The 24,682-nt window shown below is 47.4% G+C and overlaps 1 protein-coding gene across 4 annotated transcripts in view; it reads right to left on the reverse strand.

The window, feature by feature from the left end:
- The window catches only part of EEFSEC (eukaryotic elongation factor, selenocysteine-tRNA specific), a 310,890-nt gene that overhangs the window by 211,813 nt on the left and 74,395 nt on the right, over positions 1-24,682 (reverse strand). For all 4 annotated transcript variants that reach the window (XM_066352209.1, XM_066352212.1, XM_066352210.1 and 1 more), the window contains exon 2: positions 1,866-2,073. In XM_066352209.1, coding sequence (XP_066208306.1) covers positions 1,866-2,073 — 208 coding nt within the window. The remainder of the gene's footprint in view (positions 1-1,865; positions 2,074-24,682) is intronic.

The raw sequence follows: 24,682 nt of genomic DNA on the forward strand, positions 1-24,682 counted from the left end.
TACATTAAAATAGAATGGTAATTTAAATATGCAAGTGAAGATTTTCCTTAAATATAAATCATCAATTCACCCTTAAAGGTACCCTAAGCCCTTCCCACAAGGTCCTGTTTCTATAGCAAATGGCACTGACATTATGCTGGATTTTCAGGCAGGAGTACAAAGGACCTGTTCTCTCCTTTCTGACAAGTAAATAAAATGGTAGCGAATCAACTCACTAAAAAAGAAGATATAATTTTTTATCTTCCTTTTTACAGTCTCATATCCACTTCCGTTGGGAATAACAAAGTCTGAATTTTTATGCAACACTTACCTAAATGTGTCGATTTTATCAGATTGATGAATTTTGCTAACAAAAGGCAGAGCTAGGAAATCTTTTATGACATATTTGGCCCATTCACGAGGCTGGAGCTTTAATTTAATCAACTTGAGGATTCTGAGGGAGAACTGCAGGTGTTGAAAAAAAGTCATAAATGGGAAGGCATATCAATCTTTATGATGGGGAAACAAAAACAGTCTACTGCTTGCCCTCCACGGGCAGAGGCAGGGGAGGTGGAGGTGGCAGGTTATTGTCTCAGGCGGCATAGCACAGAGGAAGCATCACCGTCTCCTGGTGACCACTCTTTAGTATTGATCAAAAAGCACTGGCCCAGGAGGAAGAGAGGAATTGATAAGACAATGAGGTCTGCCAGTGCTGTATGCTCAACAAGGACATTTTCTCACCTTCTCGACCACATCAGAATTAGTCATTCCCTCTGCCAGCTGAGCGACCAGGTGGCTTCTGTTCTATAGTGGACACATCCTCCCACCCTCACCCTGCCTAGCAGCACTGTCACCCTTCTGCCCTCACGGGCCTCTCCAATCACAATGTGCTATCGGCAGCCAATAGCCTGACAAGGCCTGCTGAACCCCCTGGATCCCCCTCCGCCCTGCACTACCTGGGGCCTCCCTGCTCCCCCAGGGACACTCTCTCCAGGGCTGTCTTCCTGCCGCCTCCAGACTTTCCTGCCGTGCCCCCTTCCACCGGAAACCAGCCCTCTCTAGATGGGAGGGAAACCTTTCAGTCAGCTCTGCACAAAATTCTTTATCCCTCCACTTTCCACAAGACAAAACTGTAAGTTCCTTAGCATGAAATATGATAAAGGTCTTTTGTGATCTGACCTTTCAGTCTCTCCTCAACAGCAATGTCCATCAGTCCATTCATCTGTCTACGCACCCAATTTTATCAACTCTGTAACAGAAACGTCCAGTCATTCACCAGAACTCGTATCTCCTTTCAAGATCCAGCTGCAGCTAAAAAAACAGTGAGGGGCACACACCTGGCTAAATGAGCAGGCAGGACAGAGTCCTCACCAACAGCATCTCAGTGGGAAGGATGTGTCTTCCAGGACCAGATCCTACACTGCAACCTTCCTGTAAACGTGACCACAGCAGTGCCCATGCCCAGGCCCACTTTGCTACACCAGCGGTTCTCAACCTGTTTATTTTCCAATGGCTTTAGGCGACCCCTGTGTTTTGGTCGTTCGACCCCCGCCAGGGTCGCGACCCACAGGTTGAGAACCGCTGGACTACACAAACAAGGACAGACCCTACAGTGGAAGACCAGTAAGATGGAGGCAATCTGGGTTTCTGAATGCTGTGGAGAGCAGAACCCCCACTGTTCATGTTAAGAAATTACTGTAATTCTTCTTTATGCTTCTGTACTGTTTGGCCTCTTTCAACAGCACCTTAACCTTTACCCTTCATGCAAGCCAGGACTAGGCGAGACCCCACTTACTAGGAGCCAATGTTGACAACTGTCTGCCCAATCTGTGTGTGCCTTGAAGCCTACTTGTGTGTATGAACCTTCCTCTCATTGGCAAACCTACTTGGTGTTCTCTAGGGTCTTCTGCATTTTCTTGGTCATTTTATCTATCACTGTCTGTCTCTTCCCTTCAGGCAAGAGGTCCGTCTTGTTCAGCACCACGACCAGCTTCTGGCAGGCGATCTGCCCAATCACAAGGCATTCTGCTGACTGTGTCTGCATACCCTTGGTCACATCAATGACCAGCATCATCAGATCAATGATCTGGGCCCCTGGAAGAAGAGAAGAGAAGGTTAGAAACAGAAAAAAGGAAGGTGAGTTCAAAAAGGTGCCCAATGTCCTAGGTCAGGCAAAACTTGCCAAATTAAAGGACTGAAAGTGGGCAGAGTGGGAAATGCATGATTACCATATACCTAGCACCAGACCACAGGTGACACGCTTTGACCTACATGATTTCACTGAATTCCCAATAACCTCCATGAAAGGCAGGCGTGTGTGCTACCCCATTTAGAGATGAGGAAACTGAGGCTACATAAGGGAGCTTGCGCAGGCTACACAGCTAGTCTGTAGCAGGGCTGCGTGACTACAATCCCATGCCTTCTACTGCACTGATCCTACCATTTCGTTCCACCCTACACTGGAAAAAAACAAGCAGAAACAAAGCTCAGTGTTAGACTTGACAAATGCCTAGAGATTGCTTGGCTGCACACTTCTTCTGTCCTTTCTATTCTGGTTGGAAGGGGCTCCCTGTTCTTTCTGGGGGGGGGGGGTAGTGGGAGCATTCAAGGTTTAGCTTTTTATCAACAGAGCGTTATTCGTGTGGGGGGGGGAGGGTGTGTGGGGGGGGGAGGGTGTGTGTGTGTGTGTGTGTGTGTGTGTGTGTGTGTGTACACGTGCCAGATTGTGAGCAAGGCCTGTGTGTGTGTGTGTGTGTGTGTGTGTGTGTGTGTGTGTGTGTGTGTACACGTGCCAGATTGTGAGCATGGCCTGAATACATAGCCACACCCAAGCTAAACAACAGCAGGGAGACAAATTACAGAGGAGTCAATGAAGGAAAATTGCTGTAAGTCAAATGTTAGGAAAACTAATGTTAGTGAAGTAACTGTTCCTTTTAATGGGATTTGGAATAGTTTTGGCTTAAAAAGGTGTTATTTTGTAGATGCAAGAACATGCAAACATTTTTTTCACTGCCCCATGATCAGACCAAATTATGGTCAAGGTGAGGCAGATAGAGATTCTCTGTGGGTGACTCTCTGACAGAATCCTACTGCTGGGAGGGAAACAGAAGACAAGGAGGAGGGCTGGTCGTCTTTGTTGGCACACTTACTAGTGCACTAGTCATCCATACAATTCTACAACCTAGTATTTCAGACAAAGGTGAGACTCAGAGTCATGGTGTCATCTGCTCTAGATCACACCCAACGGGTACCAAAGGGCACCGGAAACCAGAGTGCCTGACTCCATTTCTAAGAACTTTTCCTGGTCACCACTGACCTGCACAGCTCCTCTGGCCTCTGCCACTGGGACATTGTATGTCTCTATGCAGGCCTTGGACTATCCCAGCTCTCCTCACTCCCCCCACGCTGTCCCTCCCTACCTTTCCCGGTCACCACTGACCTGCACAACTCCTCTGGCCTCTGCCACTGGGACATTCTATGTCTCTATGCAGGCCTTGGACTGTCCCCGCTCTCCTCACTCCCCCCACGCTGTCCCTCCCTACCTTTCCTGGTCACCACTGACCTGCACAGCTCCTCTGGCCTCTGCCACTGGGACATTGTATGTCTCTATGCAGGCCTTGGACTATCCCAGCTCTCCTCACTCCCCCCACGCTGTCCCTCCCTACCTTTCCTGGTCACCACTGACCTGCACAACTCCTCTGGCCTCTGCCACTGGGACATTCTATGTCTCTATGCAGGCCTTGGACTATCCCCGCTCTCCTCACACCCCCCCCCACGCTGTCCCTCCCTACCTTTCCCGGTCAGCTGGGGCACAAGTGGAGCTATGGTCCAAAGGGACCTAGAGGGGCAGGCCAGTGCTCACAACAGCCCCCACTGGCATCTTCCTTGTCAAGTTATCAGGCAGTTGAACCCTGGTCTCTACTACAGCCAAACAGAAGGGGGACACCGACTCTATCATCTACCATGAACAGGACAAATTATGTACAATAGACTCACTCAATTTTAAACAATTGAGGCCTACAAAAACCTCATCTGAAAGATTCTCTCTTGTTTCTACTGAATCACCAACTCACCTCTGGAATCCATCTCTGGTCTACCTCTAATCCCATGGCCCAGACAGGCCCATGTCAGCTGTTCCCTAATGGGTCACTTCACCTCAGCTTGTCTCTCTGAAACTTATCCTCCAAAAAGCTTCCCAAAAAGAGCTTTTTAAAGATACATAAATTTTCTAAACTGTAAAGATATATAAACTTTCTACACATACATAATTGATTCATACAATGTTGAAAGGTTGGGAGTTAACTTAATACTACCTTTATGAAGGTCAATTTGGAAACAACTATCAAACATACCTAACGTTTACAAGTCAAGCCTGCATACATGTGAAATGTCCCTGTAGCATGCTTGTTGTAGCTAAAGTTGAAAACCATGGAATGCCCATTGGCAGAAGACAGGGTATAAAACTAATGCTACACCCATGTGACAGAATACAACACGCCATTAAAAAGATGAAGAATCTCTTTCTGTAATATTATAGAATGATCTCCAGGATGAAGTAAGTGAGAAAAGGGGCAGAATGATGTAATTTGTATTAAAAGGAAGAAAGGTGTGTGTGTGTGTGTGTGTGTGTGTGTGTGTGTGAATAATGCTTCCATATGCATAAAATATCTCTGCAGAATACAAAAGAAACAAATAACTTCTGGGTGTCTGTTGGGAAATAGGCATGTGACAGACAGAGGACAAGTAGGAAGAAAAATCCTGACCGCAGATTCTTCTGTATTCTTTTCATTGTAAACAGGAGTGTGTACAATCCATTCAGAAATAAATAAAATTATAATGTTAAGTGCACAAATAAATAATCAAGTAAAACACTGACCTCACTGTTACTCTCCTGCTAAGAGTCCCCACTGTCCTATGATTAAAGCCAACTTCTGTGCAGTGGCTTCAAGGTCCCCCTTTTATCTGCAGTCTTGGAATGCTCTCCTTGCACCAAGAATCACACTGCACTTCACAGAGCCTTACTTGTGATCATGGCTCTGCCCTGGGGTCTACGCGCGCGCGCGCACACACACACACACACACACACTCAGACTTCTCCAGCCACAAGCAAACCTGTCACCAGTTACAAAGCCAGGTGGCCTGGATCCGAGTCTGCAGGATGGAAGAGCCCTGGCTCTCAGCCTGTGCGTTCTCAGTGAAGACTTCACAGCAAAATGGCCCCAGTGCCTGGCCCCGTGGCCCCCAACTCTGTGGGCAAAGCTGCACTCACATAGCCAAGACTAATCTACCCCATGGGTGACTTAAGGACCTCGTTACAAGAGTAATTCCAACTACCTGGGCTCCATCCAAAACCTAAATGCCATCCCTTACCTCACTCAAACTACTACTGCCCATTTTATAAATGAGAAAATCAGGCTTAGAGAAGTTAGGTGATGCCCTGGGCTCTTCAGCAAATAGGGTGCAGAGAAAAGGTCTGAACTCTGGAGACGCTTCTTAGCCACATGCCATACCTGACTCATCCTTGCTAAGGGGGGTCAGCCTCTCTCCAGCCTCCTCACTCAGCCTCCACTTTACAGTGACAATCAAGGCACAACCCCTGCTGCTTCTCATCCTTCCCGGCCTTCCCTTTGCTCCTGCTCCTCTCTGACCAGACCCTACTTGCCCTGACCCTTCCCCCCACCCCACCCCAGCCCACACTGAGAGTTCACAGACCAAAGCCTGGGTTTCTGTCTGTATCATGGCAACCAGCCTAGGACTCAGCTCAGGCAGAGCTTAACCAATCTGTTGGACTGACCGAGGAACACTGGTTCTCCTACCTCTTCTATCAATACTTTCTTTATGTGCACTCTGTTCCTTCTCCCTGAGATTCAACTTCCTGTTGGTCTGTAAAGCTCCCCGAGAGTGCCTTGCCTTGGCCCAGTCAATACGGGAAAGGATGATGCATCCTGAGTATTTAGCCCGTCTCCTAGCTGACACCTGTTGGGATCCTAGGGATGGGAAATGAAAGTGAACTGATAGGTTGTACAATTGGGAACCTGCAACCTGTATAATTTTTTTAACCAGTGTCACCCAACAAATTCAATTTAATGGAAAAAAAGAAAGTAAATAGGCAAACCCAGAAAGACAAGCTGGTGACAGGACCCAAACTCTCCAAGGCACATGGGGATGTCCCGTGTGGCCTCACTCTAACGTCCACAAGCCGCCTTTGTTGCAGGAGCACACAGCTCGGCCCCAGAAGGCCAGCCTCTGGAACAGACTGCGGCAGTGCAGCCGACAGCGGGGCTTTCTGAGGAGACCGGAGGTCACCGCAACTTGACCGGCCCCACTGAGAACTAGGGCGCTACTGGGAACTGGGGTCAGCAGCGGGCAGCTGCCCGCTGCCTGGAAGCAGCTTTCAGTTACTCCATTTCTTCATCAAACTTTTGATCAGACGACAGGAAGTGACATAACTGGCCTATCTTGTCTTTTGAAAATCCCTAGAATTGCCACAGAATGAATCAAACAGTGTCCTTCCCAATTCCCACGAACCCAGAGTAGGAAATCGCTCTGAGACCCGAGAAACAGAGTGAGTGGGCGGGTGGAAAACACAAGTCATAATCTTGCAGTGTACAAACGACCCTCTATATTTCTCAATCTATGAGAGCTTTTCATCTGGTTGTACTGACTACAGAATCCTTTAAAGCAGCGACTCTCAACCTGTTTCATCTCACGGCACATATAAACTAACTACTAAAATGCTGCAGCACACATAAAATATATTTTTGGCTGATCTGACAAAAAAAAAATAGGTATAATTTTAATTTATTCACACCAGACAGCTGTTATTGTGTTGGCAGTTGTCACTTTTATATTTGACAATCTACAGGAAAAGAGGTCAGGGCCCCTGACTAAATCGTCAGGTATAGCATGTTTTATAAGTCGCAGCACACCAGTTAAAAAAATCACTGCTTTAAACATTTGCAGAATAATTATAATAGAGTTAAAGTTTCTTAGTACTTTAAAATTGTCCAATTCTATAGATCATATATTTAATCATTTCAAAAATAAAAATAAAGAAAAACTTACAAAGATCAGCATTTAACAAAGTGTAAGTTATCTGTGAGATCTAATTTTCCTTCTGGGACTGAAGAAAAAAAGGATGCCCAGTAAAAGTTTCAGCTGGAGAGGTGGAATGTAAAACTTTAAATATATTTTAGCACCTGCAAAATCAGATAACTAATCAAAATTTTATTTTTAATCACAAGCTATAGGCCTCCTAAAACCGAGAAATCATATTAAATTCAAAATAAAGAAAAATGTATTTTAACCAGTGAAACTAAACATTCAAAAACAACATAAAACATGCTATCAACACTAGAAAACACAGTGGCAATTCATACCCTATTATTATTACAGCCACTGCTGTATGTATCACATCCCCACGTGCCTCAGCCTCCTCCTCTGTATGAGGAGGACAATGCTGGGCCAGGCCATGGGGCTGCTGTGAAGATTAAATGAGATACGTCTGGAGAGTGTTTAGAACAGCACCTAGGACACAGGAAGTCCTCAACATCAGCTGCTATGGTTGTTCTTCCTTCTACAACGCCTACTGTGATGTGCACTGTTGTGTTCTACGCATCTTCATCTCAACTCTGAAATGTGGGCGCTGCAGACGAAAAACAGAGGTTCGGAGAGGTGAAATAACCAAGTTGAGGTCAAGAAGTAAGGACTCAGTCCGAGCGATGTAAACCTGGAACACCAACTTCTTTCTACCATAGCAACCTGCATCTCTGAGCAGCGATCTGGTGCTGCTCAGAGGGAAAACTTGCTCTGTACGTGGGCAGGGGCAAGGGTGCCAGCCCTGCAGGTGTTGCAGGGCAACAAAGCAGGTGTCAGGGTTTCCCTCAGAGTGTAGCTCCTCAGAGCCCAGCAGGAGGGACTACAGCTCTACAATCCCAGGTGCTATCATTATTCACTGTACTGCGTTCTCCCCATTTTATTGGCAAGAAAACTACAGCTCAGACAGGTTAAATAACTTGCCCCACACCATCCAGGTAGACGTCCAGACCTGACACTCTGCCAGGAGGTATCAAGACTTCCATCACACTGGGACCCTTCTGCTCCCTAAAGAGAAGGAATACATTCATATGTGTGTCAGTTTTGTGGATTTTAGCTTTCTTTTGATACTTTTCTCAAAGTAGGTGACCCTGAAGTTTCCCACTCGAATTCCTGCTGGCTCAGGAGAAAGAGCACCAGTGCACCAGGGATATCCATCCTGCCCTCCTCAGCACAGAATCAAAGGATCTAGAAACACAAGAGCCTTAGCCAAGGGGGTCATTCCGCAGCCGGGATCCAACGGCCAGGGGGGAGGAAGAGGCAGACCAGGACACGGGGGCTCCCACCTGGGCGTCCAAATCCCAGCCCTACCAGAGGCCGGATCTCCTCGTCTATAAATCAGTCTAAACCAGTGCTGGTCAACCTGGTCCCTACCGCCCACTAGTGGGCGTTCCAGCTTTCATGGTGGGCGGTAGCAGAGCAACCAAAGTATAAATAAAAAGATAGATTTAACTATAGTAAGTTGTTTTATAAAGATTTATTCTGCCAAACTTAGCAAAAATCCGACATAAAGTACTTGGTAAGTAATTATTATTATATCCTTTAACTTGCTGTAACTCTGCTTTATAAATTTTATAAAGTAAAGTTACTTCCCTACTATATAAATCACCATTACTGTGGAACCGGTGGGCGGTTAGAAAATTTTACTACTAACAGAGATACAACAGTGGGCGGTAGGTATAAAAAGGTTGACTACCCCTGGTGTAAACAAAGGTGCTCACTGAATAAGTTTTGTGGGGAATTGCAGGGCAGGGTCCACTGAGCCCTCAGTCAGTAGGAGCTGGTCTGATGGCTGTTGGTGCCGAGCCAGGTCTCAGCTCTGACTCAGCCTCAGCATTCAGGGCCCAACTGCTCCCACTAATCCAGATGGCCCCAGGAAAACACATGTGCACATCCAACTAAGGCTACTGACAAGAGTGGAGGGTTGGGGAGGAGGAGGAGCAAGGAAGTGGTCAGGCCCAGGACACCCCCCCCCCCGCCCCGGGCACAGGTGTGTCTGACTTGCATATACTGTCTGATAGCTCTTCTCTTCATCCCCACCTCCTTCACCTGATGTCACACATTCACTCTGTCCCACCTACCTACACAATCACCAGGGTCACATCATTCTCTGCAGGACAGGAAATGACTTCAACAGGCTGCAGGCTGTGGCCAGGCCCAGATCCTCCAGTGGGGGGCCAGGAGGCCAGGGAAGGCCCTGGTCACTGAAGGAGGCAACGGCACCTTGACCCTTATTCTTACCAGTCATTTTCATGAAGAGCTTCACAGTGCTATTTGCCCTCTCTGAGCTCCAGTTACTCATTTTTAAAACAAGGACAACTCCATTTTCATTCCTACTGACCTCACTGGAATCTCAGATACTGGGACAGGAGACAGTCCTGAAGGATGGTAGAGTCCCCTGCCAGCTGTGCAGCCTCAGCAAACGCACTTCCTCCCCTGGAGCCTGGACTCCTCTCTGTAGAGTGCTAATGCAGAGAGAGCTCTGTAAAGTGCAAGGGAGCTGGCGCAGCACTGGGCACACACAAAGGATACTATCAGAATCAGCATTGGTATCACAATGCTCAACACAGTAAGAGCCCCAAAAGAGGCCTTCTTCTTCCCTACGATTCCCATATGCATAAAGGCCCTATACCTGTTAGAGGAGGGGAAGGATATTTATAGCAACGTGGACCAAATACTAACAATTCCTCCCCAAATCCAGTGGAAGCCATGAGCCAGCCAACAGCCTGGAGCACTGTGTCCACCAATGAGTAGGAAATCCTTATTATTTTAACCCAGCTTACAAAGGTGGGCTCCTCCACAAACATCCTGCTGAATTAATTCCACCAGACCAGCTAGCCAGGAGACACCCGAGTAGAACCTGGGCAGGCAGGACAGGACATCTTCCCTAAATCATCAAGGTCCCACGACATATTAACAACATAAGCCTAGCTTCCTGTTCTCTACATAAATGACATGCTACACCACCAAATGGACCAAAAGAAGAACATACTTCAGACATTCCAAACACCAGAGGCAACAAGCAGGAGTGGAGCTGACCTATAACCAGTGGAACCAGCGTGCAAAAAAGCCAAAAGACGGGGCCACACTCCAAGCTACAGCCACCATGCATTGGGAGATGGCCTGAGGCCAAGCCCTGGGCTCGGGACTGCACATCACACACTGAGGATTATTTAGCCTGCATGGAGCCTCTGAGAATACAAACATACTGCCAACACTTGCGATTCAAGAGAGCACACACAAAAATCTTCCTGAGTCAGCAGTGACAGCACTGGGCCTGCATCTGAAATGGCTGAGGGGCAGCTGCCCCTTGAGAGCGGCGATACAGTCCCAGTTCCACCCTGGTCCACACAACTTCCTGTTGCCCGATAGCCCAGCGTTCACACTACTAGTCTAGCTCTTGATGGCATATGAGCTTCTTTTTCTTTTTTAGATTTTATTTCTTGATTTTACAGAGAGGAGGAGGTAGAGAAGTAGAAGTAGTTGTCGTATGTGCCTTGACCAGGCAAGCCCAGGGTTTCAAACCAGCACCCTCAGCGTTCCAGGTCAGGACTCTATCCACTGCGCCACACAGGCCAGGCAGCATATGAGCTTCTGTCTCTGTTTGATGTGCCTTAGCTCAGACCCTCACCACAAACCCCATGCAGAGGAGACATTCCCGTTTAATTAAGACAAACCTGAGGTCTACTCACACAACAGTAAAGAGCACAGACGGGGCTGGAACCTGGGGCTTTATGACTTCAAAATTTCTGCTTTTTCTATTGCCAGCTGCCTCTTGGCCACAGTCCTGCATTCCTGAGTTTCCTAGGAACCCCAGAGCATTCTGAAGAGCAGGTGGAAAGGCCCTGACGACGGGCAGAAAAAGAGCAGACAAGGTGCAAGGGAAACTGCCAGTGTCCTCTAGGACCTGGTCCCCAACCTTTTTTGGGCCACGGACCGGTTTAATGTCAGAAAATATTTTCACAGACCGACCTTTAGGGTGGGACGGATAAATGCACAAGATAAAATTATGAGACCGGCGAAAAACTGTGGTACTTTTAAATATATATGTCAAACTTGCGAGACAAGCGTCAAGAGTGAGTCTTAGACAGATGTAACAGAGGGAATCTGGTCATTTTTTTAAAAATAGAACATCGTTCAGACTTAAATATAAATAAAACAGAAATAATGTAAGTTATGTATTCTTTCTCTGTGGACCGGTACCAAATGGCCCACAGACCGGTACCAGTCCGTGGCCCGGGGGTGGGGACCACTGCTCTAGGACACTTCCAAAACCAGGGTATCATCCTTCAGGAAGGAGCAGAAGGAACACTAATCACCACCTAGGAGGAAACCAGGAGGAAAATGAAAAAGCCACATGCAAAACAATGAAATTAGGTTACTGTTTTTAATACTATATACAAACTTTAACTCAAAATGGATCAAAGACCTAAATACAAGACCTAAAACAATTTAAATATATAGAAGAAAGCATAGGTACTAAACTTATGCACCACAGTTTCAGAGAGGATTTTATAAATTTGGCCGCAAAGGCAAAAATAAATGAATGGGACTATATCAAACTAAAAAGCTTCTGCACAGCAAAAGAAACTGACAAAACAAAAAGACAGCCAATCAAGTGGGAGATGATATTTGCAAACAACAGCTCCGTTAGGGGGTTAATAGCCAAAATATATAAAGAACTCGCAAAGCTCAGCAACAAACACACAAACAATCCAATTAAACAATGGAGAGAGGACCTGGACAGACACTTCTCCCAAGAGGACAAATGGCCAACAGATATTTGAAAAGATACTTATCTTCACTAGCTATTAGAGAAATGCAAATCAAAACTACAATGAGATACCACCTTACACCTGTTAGAATGGCATTATCAACAAGACAGGTAATAACAAGTGTTGAAGAGGCTGTGAAAAAATGTATATTGGTGCAGCCATTATGAAAGAAAGCGTGGTGGTTCCTCAAATAACTAAGAATAGAACTACCATATGACCCAGCAATCCCTCTTCTGGGTATCTACCCCCCAAATTTGAAAACATTTATTAAAGATGTATGTGGCCCTATGTTTGTTGCAACCATTGTTCGGCGTGGCCAAGACAGGGAAGCAACTCAAGTGTCCTTTAATGGATGACTGGATAAAGGAGATGGGTATAGAGATACAATGAAATACTACTCAGTCATTAAAAAAAAGATTAAATTCTGCCACTTGTGACACCTGGATGGATCTGGAGAATACCATACTAGCAAAATAAGTCAGATGGAAAAGGACAAGAACCAAATGATTTCACTCATATGTGGGATACAAAACTGAAAGCAACAAATGAACAAAACAAAGAAAAAACTCAGAAAAAATAGGGAGAGGTAGAAGAGGACAGAGTCAGATATATGGTGACAGAAGACTCAACTTTGAGTGAAGAGCACAGTGCAATATACAGACCATGTGTCACAGTGCTTTACACTTGAAACTTATATAATCTTATTAACCAATGTCATTGCAGAAATTTAGTTTAGAAAAAAAGAAAAGAAACCCAGGAGAACAATGGAAGCAATGTTAGTGCAGAAACAGGGGAAACAGAAAAGAGAGCCCACGTAAGAGACCAAGGAAAATGATCAACAGCCTTGGACAGGACAGTCAGCAGACAGAGGTGCTGGGCCCCTGCCAGAAGGAAGAACAGCCGAAGCACAACAAGTGCTGGAGAGTGGTGGCAAAGCCCAGACGGAGAGGGCAGAGGGGCGGGGCGAGGTCCGCCAGCTGCGAATCCGGGAACAACCCGCTTCCCGGAGCCTCGCTGTCTGCATCTGTAACCTGGGAGAAGCACACAACAGTGACAGAGGAACGGGGGTAGCTGTCTAGATAAAACCAAAATGGATCTCTCTTTACACACTGCAACAAAATCAATTCCAAATGGATCAAAGTTTTAAACAAAAATATAAAACTGGAAAAGTACTGGAAGAAAACACATGACAGAATTTTTTATAATCTTAAAAGTAAAAAACACTTACCGGTAGGTAAGACACAAAACCCGGACATACATTTAAAAAAAAAAAAAAAAAAAAAAAGGAAGATGGACAAATTTTACATAAAAATCAAAAGCTTCTGCATAGAAAAAAAAATGATAAAAGGACAAAGATGACTGAGGAAAGAAGCTTAAAATGCACACTAACCACAAAGGACCACTTTCCTTAATATTGAAACCGCTTCTTCAAATTGATAATAAAAAGAGCAACAATCTATTCAAAAACAGAAACAACATTAACAGACAGATAATAACATTCAGCGTGTTCACTGACTCCTCCTCCTTGCCAGGCCCCCAGCGGCAGGAACACAGACCCTCACAAGTGGGGCTCCGCAGTCTGAGAGTTACGGCAGGAAGCACACGATATACCTAACTCGTGAATCTCATGGAAGGGGAGAAGACGGTAAGTGTCCTGGGGGAACAAAGAGCAGGAGAAGAAGGCTCAGAAATGTATGGGTGAAAGGCAGATTATAAATCGGGCTGTCAGGACAGGCTTCACTGAGGACATTTGAGTCAGGACTAAGAGAAGAGGGAGCTGGCAGTTAACCAGCAGAACATTCCAGGCAGAGGGAGGGACTGGTAGAAAAACTCTATAGGACATCAGGGTATCAGACAATCAGCAAGGAGGCCAGGGCAGCTAGAGGGGTGTGAGACAGGCCTACACTGAGATTTTAGTTTTTCCCTAGCAAGTTGACTAAGTAATTGTAACCATAATAAAAGGAGGTGAGGAGCCTGGCCCGTGGGGGCGCAGCGGACAAAGCACTGACCTGGAATGCTGACCTCAGTGCTTCAAACCCCGGGCCTGCCTGGTCAAGGCACCTAAAAGAAGCAACTACAAGCTGATGCTTCCTGCTACCTGCCCCCCTCTCTCGAATAAGTAAATTCTTTTAAAATAAATAAATAAATAAAAGGAGGTGAGAAGCAATCAGTCCTTGGCCTGCAGGCCCTGCCGGTTACACACCATGAATTCAGACAGCTCTGCGGATGACCCCCGTGGAGAGATGAGGAAATGAGCTCAAAGTACGGAGAGGAGAGACTGAGATTCAAAGTCAAGCTGTGTAGCTCTCCAGAGGCCACGGCACCCCTCAAAATATTTGGTGACCCCTGCAGCTACGGGTGTGGGGAGACAGACAGTCGTCTTCATTTGGCACATATGCTGGCAAAACCTCTTTGAAGGCCACTTTGGCAATAGTCATCAAAGGTACAATGCACACATCCTGGACGCAAACATATGCCACATGCAAATGAGGCACACACAAGGACATCACTGCATGGTATCTGCCACAGCCATCACATGGGGCTGGCCTGCCTGCCAGCCAGCAATGAAGCAATCAGTGCGTTTCCGCCTAGCCACACAACAGAGTATTACAGAGCTGCTAACAGTACACAGTGGCTCTCCATTCCCCGAGTGGTGCTCTTGCAGTAAGTGTGCGCACGGTATATTGCCAAGTCTACAGACTTTGCATGAGGAAGTATATATATGCTTGAACTCACTGTCCTGGGAATTTTGAGAAGAAACTAGTCATAGCAGTTTGTCTCTGGGGAAGTAAACTACGTAAGCAGGGACCAGAAGATCCATTTATTGTCTATAGTTCTTCTGTACCTTTTAAGTTTTGAACCATACACATATATTACTGACTCAAAAACTATTTATTTTAAAATTAAGCTCTGTACCACTGGAAAACTAGTGTATGGCCTGACCTGTAGTGGCGCAGTGGATAAAGTATCGACCTGGAAACACTGAGGCCGCCAGTTCAAAACCCTGGGCTTGCCTGGTCAAGGCACATATGAGAATTGATGCTTTCTGCTCCTCCTTTCTGTCTGTCTGTCTGTCTGTCTGTCTCTCTCTCTCTCCTCTCTAAAATGAATAAATAAAAAATACATAAATAAAAATATATATAAAAAAAGAAAACTAGTGTATAGTATTATTGCCGTAAATAATAGAATTTTTTTAAAGAAAAATAAAACACTGTTACTAAATTCTAGCCAGATCCAGAGACCTCCTTAACAGAGAATTTAAGGAACACTGAATAGCTTTCTTACCGTGGTTAACATCCCTTAATGCCATATCTGCACACATAAAATCATCACAGGCACCATTCTTCGTGTGCATCTCTCCTGTTAGGAAACTCTGGAAGGAGACTGGATTTGATCCTACAAGTTATGACAATCCAACAGTGGAGGCAGAAGAGAGATAAAGGTACACACCCAGTAATGTCTGTATAGAGGTCATAAAGATATCCTGTTGCCTGACCTGTGGTGGCACAGTGGATAAAGCGGCGACCTGGAACAGTGAGGTCGCCGGTTCAAGGCCCTGGGCTTGCCTGGTCAAGGCACATGGGAGAAACACCTACTCTCGCTTCTCTCTTCCCCTTCTCTCTCTCTCCTCTCTCTAAAAATTAATAAATAAAAACTTAAAAAAATAAGAAAATAAATAAAATAAACTTTCCTTTAAAAAAAAAAAAAAAAAAGATATCCTGTTAATGATGTTTCATCCATCCGTAACACCAACGTGAGACCTGTCCTCACGCCACAGCCAGCCGTGGTCAGGCTCGCTAGAAAGCAGCTCCTAAATCTGAGTATGCCAAAACTATGGATACTACCTCTGTATTTACTTTTATATGTTTAAAGCAAGTCATTTTTTGAACCCAAATACACTGATATTAAAAAGAACTTTACACCAAAATAAATGCTTTAAACTTGCCATAAGAAATTAACTGTCAAGACAAAACAGTGTGATGCAACATCACTCAGTGTTAACTAGATATGCTGCCTGCTGAAGCTCTGTGCCTGAGGCTTACTCTCTGTTAAAAGGGGCAAGAGCCTGTACCAGACACACCAGCACCAAATCAAGTCTTTCTTGTCAACAAAACAGGAGAGACTGAGTGAGAATCGGAAGAGGCATGCCTTGCCAACCCTGTCAGGCAGAAGCATTGATCCGGCCGGGCACCGCCTCATCCACCCCCTCGCAGGCACGGGGCCCACTCTCAGGAGGCAGTGGAGTGAACACCACTCCTAGCACCCTCCTCAGGAGAGCAGCAGAGGCAGGGGCGGGCATCACAGGAGGCAGAGAGTGTCCACTCCTCCTCAGGGCAAGGGGGAGATGGCTGCCACTGTCTCCTGTCCAGGTGGAAGCAGGCACGGGCACACGGGCTCCAGACTACCAACCTCCCCAGGCAGTTTGCCTCCTGCTTCTTTACGCTACTGTGTCATACTCTATCTGGGGTAATCTTTTTAGCTGACTTTGCACAACAGTACAACTCCTGTTCAAGAACAGTGAAAAGGCGCAGAAAATGGAATTTGAAATGTAGAAATAAAATAATTGTGGGCCATGAGCTGTAATTTGATTTCATGCTTTACAAGGAAATGAAAGAAGGCTTCCTTAAAATGTACAATTTCTGCTCTCTCTCCAAACCCCTTCCCCCACCTTTTAACCATTTTAGGATTTCCTCCAGCACTGAAGAGAAAATAGGATTGTGGAAAATGTTCAGTTCTCAAGTGTCACCGCCACTCAGCGGCAAGCTCGATTTTAATGTGAACTTCCCATTCTGGGTAAGAGGAAATTCTTCAATTAATAAACCGGGTGTATGGAGGCCAGTATTTAAGGTTTAATCAATTTCATCTGTACTTAGGATAAAAAGACTGACTATTCTACTTTTTTTTTTCTCATTTACCTTCTTTAAAAAAATAATAAATGAATGTTTTATTTTAAATTCTTTGAGGTTCATATCTCCTGTTTCAGGAAATATTGTCTATTTCATGCAGTGAGTATAAAAACTTCCCGTCCTTTTTTAACTTTTGCTAAGAATCTTTTTTCAAAAATAGCTAAATTATCCTGGACCCTGATATTCTGTAACAGCTTGGGAGATGATACAAATTATACAGGAGTTTGGCAGACACCTCAGCGTTGGGGAGGGAAAGAGGCAAATCACCAAATATGGATGCAAGAACTTTTTCTGAACAAAACAGAGGTAGACATGTGAATGTAAATTATAAAGAAAATCCGTCCCAGGGCAGCCTAAGCAAACTCCATGGCCAGTGATGCCTGAGAGTCCCAATCCACACCTCACCCAGGACAAAGGGACTGTCTGTGGGCCACCCAGCCCCTTACCCTCTCTCAGCCAGGGGCAGACATAAGGGGACAGCTCAGAATCTCAGAATGACACCAGGGAGCTCTCCTCAGCAGCATCAAACACACATTAGGGCTTGCTCATCAACCAGGAACAGCAGGACTTGGGGTAGGAGGGCAGAGAACTGAATCTTTGTTAAGGGGCCAGCTGACCCTCCACTTGGATTGAGGGGCAGAGGTGACAGGCCCAGAGTGGAGGGTACAGAGCACAGGCTTTGGGGAGGGTCAGCTCAAGTCTGAATCTCTACTCGACTTATTCAGCTGCTGTGTCTTCACAAAACACCTAAATTCTATGGGCCTGTTTCTTCATCCATAAAACAGAGAAGAGGGTTAGTCAAGTAGTTACTCAAAACCCTACTAACCTTATTGACGTGCCTAACACAATGCTTGGGGCAAAAAATGTGCCCGATCCACAGAAACAGAAGGTCAGGCGTTTCGAAGACTTGTGCAATTCGGTGTAATCCCAGGTCTTCCCAATGCTTCTAGCAAGGTGACTTGGGGAAAATGCTACTTTTTAAGTCAACATTTTTCACTAAAATTCTGTAACTCTAGAGCCCTGTCAATGTGATTTTCATTGTGGAAATGAACAAGAAACTTTTATACTTCTCAACAATGGCTACCAATCATATAGTGTCTAAACTTTGCTGGTGACTGTGCCATGCAACAGCCCGTCTACATATGAGAAACGTGAAGCCCAGAAGAGTTAGAAACAGTATTCAGTACCCAGTAAGTGCTCACCAAGGGAGAGGAGGAGGACAAGGAGGGCAAGGAGGGGAGGGGAGGAAGGAGGGAGGGGAGGGAGGGAAGGAGGAGGAGATGGGGAGAGGAAGAGAGGCAGAGGAGGCAGGAGGAGAGAGGGAAGAGGAGAGAGGGGGTAGTGCAATTCAAGACTGCACAACTCCCACAGCTAGAGCATGACAGAATCAGGAGCCAAAGCTGGGTCTGTCTGATCTGAGGCGCATTTTTGTTCCACCAGGCCTCCTCTTCCAGTGGACCCAAAGAGTATTTCTCTTGAAGACAGCACCCTATGACCCCAAAAGGAAGTTCTGAAGGAAATTTCCTCAGGAGCCTTCCATCTCTAAGAGCAAGCTGGCCCCTGGGTTTCAGGGCACACGCATCTTCCCTTCCTATGGAGAGGTAGGAGGAGAAACACCTGTAGGTGTGAGAACAAGGGACAGGTGTATGGGAAGGGAGACGCGCAGGCTTTGAGGGAACCCACTTCTGATTTCCTACCTGCTTGCCTAGTAAGACCTGGTCCCAGGGCTCTACCCCTTTGAGCCCCGGTGTCTTCATCTGCAAGAGGGGATCTCATGTTATTCACAGGACAGTGTGGGGCCCATAGATCGTGCATGCAAACCCCATAATACAGGGCCTGGCACAAAGCAGGTGCTTAATAGTGGAACTGACACTTATTCTGAGCCTGCGTTCCCTTTCTGCCAGATGCCAGCACTGGATAAAGGTTGTACTAAAATAGGGACAGCGAGAAGCAGTATTCCCAAACATAAAAGCCTGTACGGCTCAGTGCACACCTACACTGAATGAGGTGAGCTAGACGTAAGGTGAGCCGTGAAACCAGAGGGAACACAAACCCCTGAGCCAGGAGGTAGGGGAGAGTTTCTCCTCGCTCCAGCCCACGTGGCCAGACAGGAATGTGGGCCTGAAGTTGCCAGATCTTCTAATTTTTCAAGAGAAGCCAAAAATCTGGGTTATTATATGAAATTTGCCAATTTTTAAATGTTGACAACTAATCCAAAAACATGTTTAAACTGTATGGCCCAAACAAAACATGTCCATGGGCCAACACTAGCCAGTGTGAGGTCTCTGGCAGGAGCGTCCTCTTGAAAGGAAAAGGCTGGAAGAAACAATGCACATCCCGTTTCTCCGGCTGGTACCTGTTTGAACTGGAAACGCACTCGGGGCCTGTGAGCTGGCCGAGTTCTGGCAGTCTGGCAGTCCCCACTCCTCCTGCCCCTGGGACCCACACTTCGGCCTGGATGGGGGTGGAGAAGGTGAACGCCAGTCCCCACTCCTCCTGCCCCTGGGACCCACACTTCGGCCTGGATGGGGGTGGAGAAGGTGAACGCCAGTCCCCACTCCTCCTGCCCCTGGGACCCACACTTCGGCCTGGATGGGGGTGGAGAAGGTGAACGCCAGTCCCCACTCCTCCTGCCCCTGGGACCCACACTTCGGCCTGGATGGGGGTGGAGAAGGTGAACACCAGTCCCCACTCCTCCTGCCCCTGGGACCCACACCTTCGCCTGGATGGGGGTGGAGAAGGTGAACGCCAGTCCCCACTCCTCCTGCCCCTGGGACCCACATTTCGGCCTGGATGGGGGTGGAGAAGGTGAACGCCAGTCCCCACTCCTCCTGCCCCTGGGACCCACACCTTCGCCTGGATGGGGGTGGAGAAGGTGAACGCCAGGAAGGGTTCATCCTGCAGGAAGAGGACAGTGGCTTCTGTGTGTGACCAGGCCTCACAGTGCTAGAGCAGGGGAGACCAGAAGCCACAGGCTTTGAGGTCGCACAAATCTCAGCTCAGACTTGGCCCCCACTGGGCCATGGGGGGTGAACACTCGCCCTGCCTGGACTCTGCCTCTCAGGCAACTAAAGAGTGCTGAGACCCTCACCCAGTGCAGCAGTAAGGGTGCAGCAACACTGTGAAACCGGGGCTGACAAACAAGTACCTACTGTATAGGACTGTTATGAGAAATGAAGCAGTAAATACATGTAATAGCTCCAAACAATATCTGACATGTTATTTCCTCTTTAGTGGGTTTTTTTCCCTACCTTTTCAAGTATAAATCTCCATATTGAATCTCGAAATACTTCTAGTAGCTAAAAAGACCAATACTAACCTAAGACAATGATCCTCCTACAAGAATGAAACAGGAAAACCTCAGATACCAGGCTGGAATATTCTACAGAACAGATGTTACCTATTCTCACTGATTCCCTGGCACAGGACCTTCCCACAAGAAATGAACACTGTCTTCACAGCTAACATTTAATGGGTGCTTCCTATGAGCTAAGCACTGTTGTGTTTTGTATGCATTAACTCGTATACCTAGGATGTATGTACTATCATCAATACCCCTATTTTGCAGAGGAATACATCAAGGCACAGAGAGGTAAAATCACCTGCCTAAGATCAAAGAGCTGGTCTTTGCAAATCAAACCAATCTGAATACAAGTGAGACGGGATTGAAGCACAGGCACTCTTAGCCCAGAGCCCTGGTCTCTGAAAGTACTGTGTTCCTTGTGTGGAGAAGAGAGCTGGGAGATTAGAGCTCCCATCCAGGGGCAGAGAGGAGGGTGGCGGGGCTGAGCCCCCAGCTCCACCACCCATCTCCCCAGCCTTGTCTACCACTCCCATTCCTCATGCTCTGTTCTTCCGCAGGACTGACAGCCACGCTCTCTGCCACGCCACCACTTTGGCGTGTAGACTGTGTTAAAGTACTGGTCCTACCTGATCCTTCTCCTGGCACCTCAGCCTTCACAGTGAAGCTTAGATATCACCTTCCAGGTATTTTCCCAGCTCTCCCTGTCTAAATAAGATGGCCCTCCCGCAGGGTCCCACAGTTCCCACATTACCCTAGGATACTCGTTCTGTGATTCCCTGGCTCTCCTGCAGCCTCACGCACTGAGACAGGGACCTGGGCTTTTTCCACAGATCCCTCACACTCAGCAGCACAGAGCAGGTGCTCAATAAATATTCAGGAAGTGAATGAAGAGAACTACAACAGGAGGCCAGGGGAGACTAAGTCTTTCAGTAACTGAGAATGTCCCCTCCATTAGCAATTAATGGATTCTACTCTGTTCTTTAGTGGTGATGTCCTACTACACTCCAAAAAGGTATGCGTGCTTGTTTGGAAGCAAAGAGAAAAGTGGAGCAACTGAAGCAAGCATCTCAAGGACAGGACTGCATGCCATAAAGATTAGGTGGCCAAGAGCCTGAAGAGAAAAGCCCAAGAGCTGCGTCCACTTGGAGAAGACCCCAGGAAACCCCTGACGAGGGGGAAGGTGAGTCGTCACATGTCCACTTTGCAGACACAGAAACAGACTCGGGTAGTAAAGGAGCCGCTGCAAGGCTGCACCGCCCACGAGGCAGCGCTGGGGCTCACACCGATCGGAACGGGCACTGCGGCAGGAAACCCAGGCCTGTCCGCCTCTCGCACTCTGGTTCCTGTGAGAGACAACGGCTTTGCTGTGGTCTCGGACACAAACAGGTCTTCCAGAAGTTGGTCCCCAGTCCACAAAGCACCCCTCCTCTGAAGCCGAGAGAGCAAGCTGGGGCACTCCTGACTAACCCCAGCTGAGGTGCATGGCCGGAGCTGCAGAGCCTAAGACAGAGCCTAACTCAGAGAACTGTTTACTGGGGAAGAAGAAAAAAAGAGTGGCTAGGGGAAATCTACCAGAAAAAGTAAGTAAGATCAGCAGAATTCCTTCATGAAAAGGGTGGAATTAGCATATGGCCTCAGCTGCCAAGTGAGGCCATTGAAGCGAGCAATGTAAATGAGTTCAAGATACAATTAGACATTTAGACATTTTTCTGGATGGAGACAGAGGGGACTGAAAAAGACATGGCAGGTCACATTTCAGAAATAGCAGCAGGAACCCATTTCCCTGTGGAGCCCACCATACATTCCCTGAGCAAGTGACCACAGGGACAGCACAGAGGGGAGGGCAGGCCAGGCCGGCATCCCAGCAAGCATGCTCACCTTGGGGGCTCGCCCTTCCCAGGATTAGTTTCTCAAGATGCCTCCTACAGTACCTGCAAATAGCTGCCCAAGCTCTGAAATAAGTTGTGTCCCAAACCACACGTCGGTATGCTGTCCCCGGGCTGCGTCCTAGGCTTCAGAGATGACTGCGACCCAGTGCCTGCCCTCAAGGACCTCACAGTCCTGTGGGGAGACACACTGAAGTCCATGAAAGTGGGACAAGCAGTTCCTGCTAAACAGGCACACAGAAGCCAGCTGCGTGCCGGAGGCAGGGGCCAGAAAGCTGAGAAGGGGCTGCTCTGGGCAGAGGACAGGCAGAAAGCTCAGAACCCGGCTGCCAGCGCCGCACGGAAGATGCTGAGCACGCAGTCCACTGCATCTTCTGGGAGAGGGCCAAGTCACCTTGAGCTTTGTGAAAAAGGACAGAATGACCAGAGGCACCAACTGCTGGCCCATGGACCAGATATGACTCAACTGCAACAACTTAGGACAGCTGTTCTCAATCTTCTCAGCAGCACTGTCCATGTGGCCCACCCAAGGAACAGGAAACACGGTCCCTTTTGAAGGACACAATTTATTAGACCCTCTCTAGCCGAACAGGTTCTGATGCTCTATTTTACATGGCTCACTGCACAGGCTGTGTCACTTGGCCCAGCAACATGGGCCCCCTGTCGTACCAGGTAACATAAATGTCTACTGTACTCAGTCTAAGGAACCGCAAACATTTCCTTTGTGTTCTCAGCATACTAGTTGGCACACAGCATTTCCCTGGTCCCTGAGCTCCTGCCCCAACTCTAAGCAGGGTTCTGACCCCCTGCATATCCCAAGAGCCAGAACAATCTCCGCCTCTTGCATTAATGAACTAAGTCTCTCAATTTAAAACAAAAAGTAACCTGCCTGACCTGTGGCCTATGGTAGCACAGTGGATAAAGTGTTGACCTGGAACACTGAGGTCGCCGGTTCGAAACCCTGGGCTTGCCTGGTCAAGGCACATATGGGAGTTGATGCTTCCTGCCCCTCCCCCCTTCTCTCTCTCTTTTTCTCTCTCTCTCTCTCTTCTAAAATGGAAAAAACAGAAACAACAAGAAGTAGCCTTTAATGTGCCGAGAAGATGAGGCACTTCTCTGTCTGTGCCCGGCACCCTGACTGTGCCATCACACAGGCCAGGTGGCAGAGTAACAGAACAAAGGGCGAGCGATGGGCACTTTCCTTCCCTTCTTCTCTCCAAAGTCCTCTACAGGCCAGATGTCTGGTCACCACACCACCTCCTACCAGAGCAGAGGAGACGGAACAGGGATGTCAAGGTCTTCCTCGGGCTGAGGAGGGGAGAGGAGGCAGTGGCTGGTGCTGACTCAAAGCTCCACCCTCCTCCTTCTTACTGGCAGAAAGAAATGACATTAACTCCCATTGATAAACCACCACTCTGTACCCAGCACTAGGCGGGGGACACTTCCACCTACAGTCACATAATCTTCACAACATCCCTGCGAGGTAAGCACTATGATCCCATTTCCCACAGGCAGAAGTTCCGTCAGAGAGGTCAGTTCCCAGGCCCAGACACACAGTGAGCGAGCGGCAGAGTCAGAGAGGTCAGTTCCCAGGCCCAGACACACAGTGAGCGAGCGGCAGAGTCAGGATCGCAAAGGCCACTCATGCTCCTCCATAATCCTGCACAGCTCCCTGTAGCCAGGGGTCCTCATTTCAGGGGGTCTTACCATTGCCTCTACCCAGAAGGTCCTTAAGAAGAGACACAAAACCAAAGAAGAAACTATACTGGCCCAGTCCACATTGAAAGACAGGCTGGAATTGTTTATACCAATTACTTCAGGAAGGTACAGAGTCAGAACTTTAGAACAGTAAGTTAGAAGTAGAAACCAGGAGGGCATAAAAATCCTTATGACAATGACCAATGAAGTTCTTGCACCTGGGGAAACCCTCAGACTGTGTGGCTAACAATAGCCGTAGCCGTACATCCCATGGGAACTTCAGAGAACCTGGCCACCCCACCTGTCTGAGAGCATGCTGTCTTCTCTCCTGCTTCAGTAAGTCTCTGAAAAGGCCCTATCATCTGACATTAAAGACATTTATGGCCTGGCCTGTGGTGGTGCAGCAGATAAAGCATCAACCTGGAACGCTGAGGTCACCAGTTCAAAACCCTGGGCTTGGGTCAAGGCACATACCTGCTCCTCCCCCACCCCCTTTCTCTGTCTCCCTTCTCTCTAAAATCAATAAATAAGATCTTTAAAAAAAAAAAAAAAGGCCTTTATGGCCTCTATGTCCGCAGGCACTTGTGCACCATTACTGGCCACACGGCAACAGCCACAGAAAGACCATAATGGAATGCCCACTAACTGGGAATGGCTCCTAAGAGCCCCAGTTCCACCCCTAGCGACGTAATGTGTCTAATTCATGCAACTCCAAAGACAGTCCCTGGATGGAACTCGGGCTTGGTTGGATGAGAGCACAGACGCAGGAGCCAGAATGTCTAGGTTCAAATCTCGACTCCACCGCTTAGGGAACTAAGGACACTGTTAAGTTATGCTTCCCGTCCTCAGTCTCCTCATGTGCAAGACTGTGGTGATCATCCTTCCTCACCCACAGGGTGGGAATGGGAAACACGTTATTCTACTAAAGTGCACAGAAGAGTGCCTGGAACACTGCGGGTTCTATAAGGGTTTCTAATATTATTACTGCTAGTCATTCGTTTTGCTCATGAGTACTATAAGGTCTACAGGAAAGTTCTG

The sequence above is a fragment of the Saccopteryx leptura genome, chromosome 11, assembly GCF_036850995.1.
Source record: "Saccopteryx leptura isolate mSacLep1 chromosome 11, mSacLep1_pri_phased_curated, whole genome shotgun sequence".
Lineage (NCBI taxonomy): Eukaryota > Metazoa > Chordata > Mammalia > Chiroptera > Emballonuridae > Saccopteryx > Saccopteryx leptura.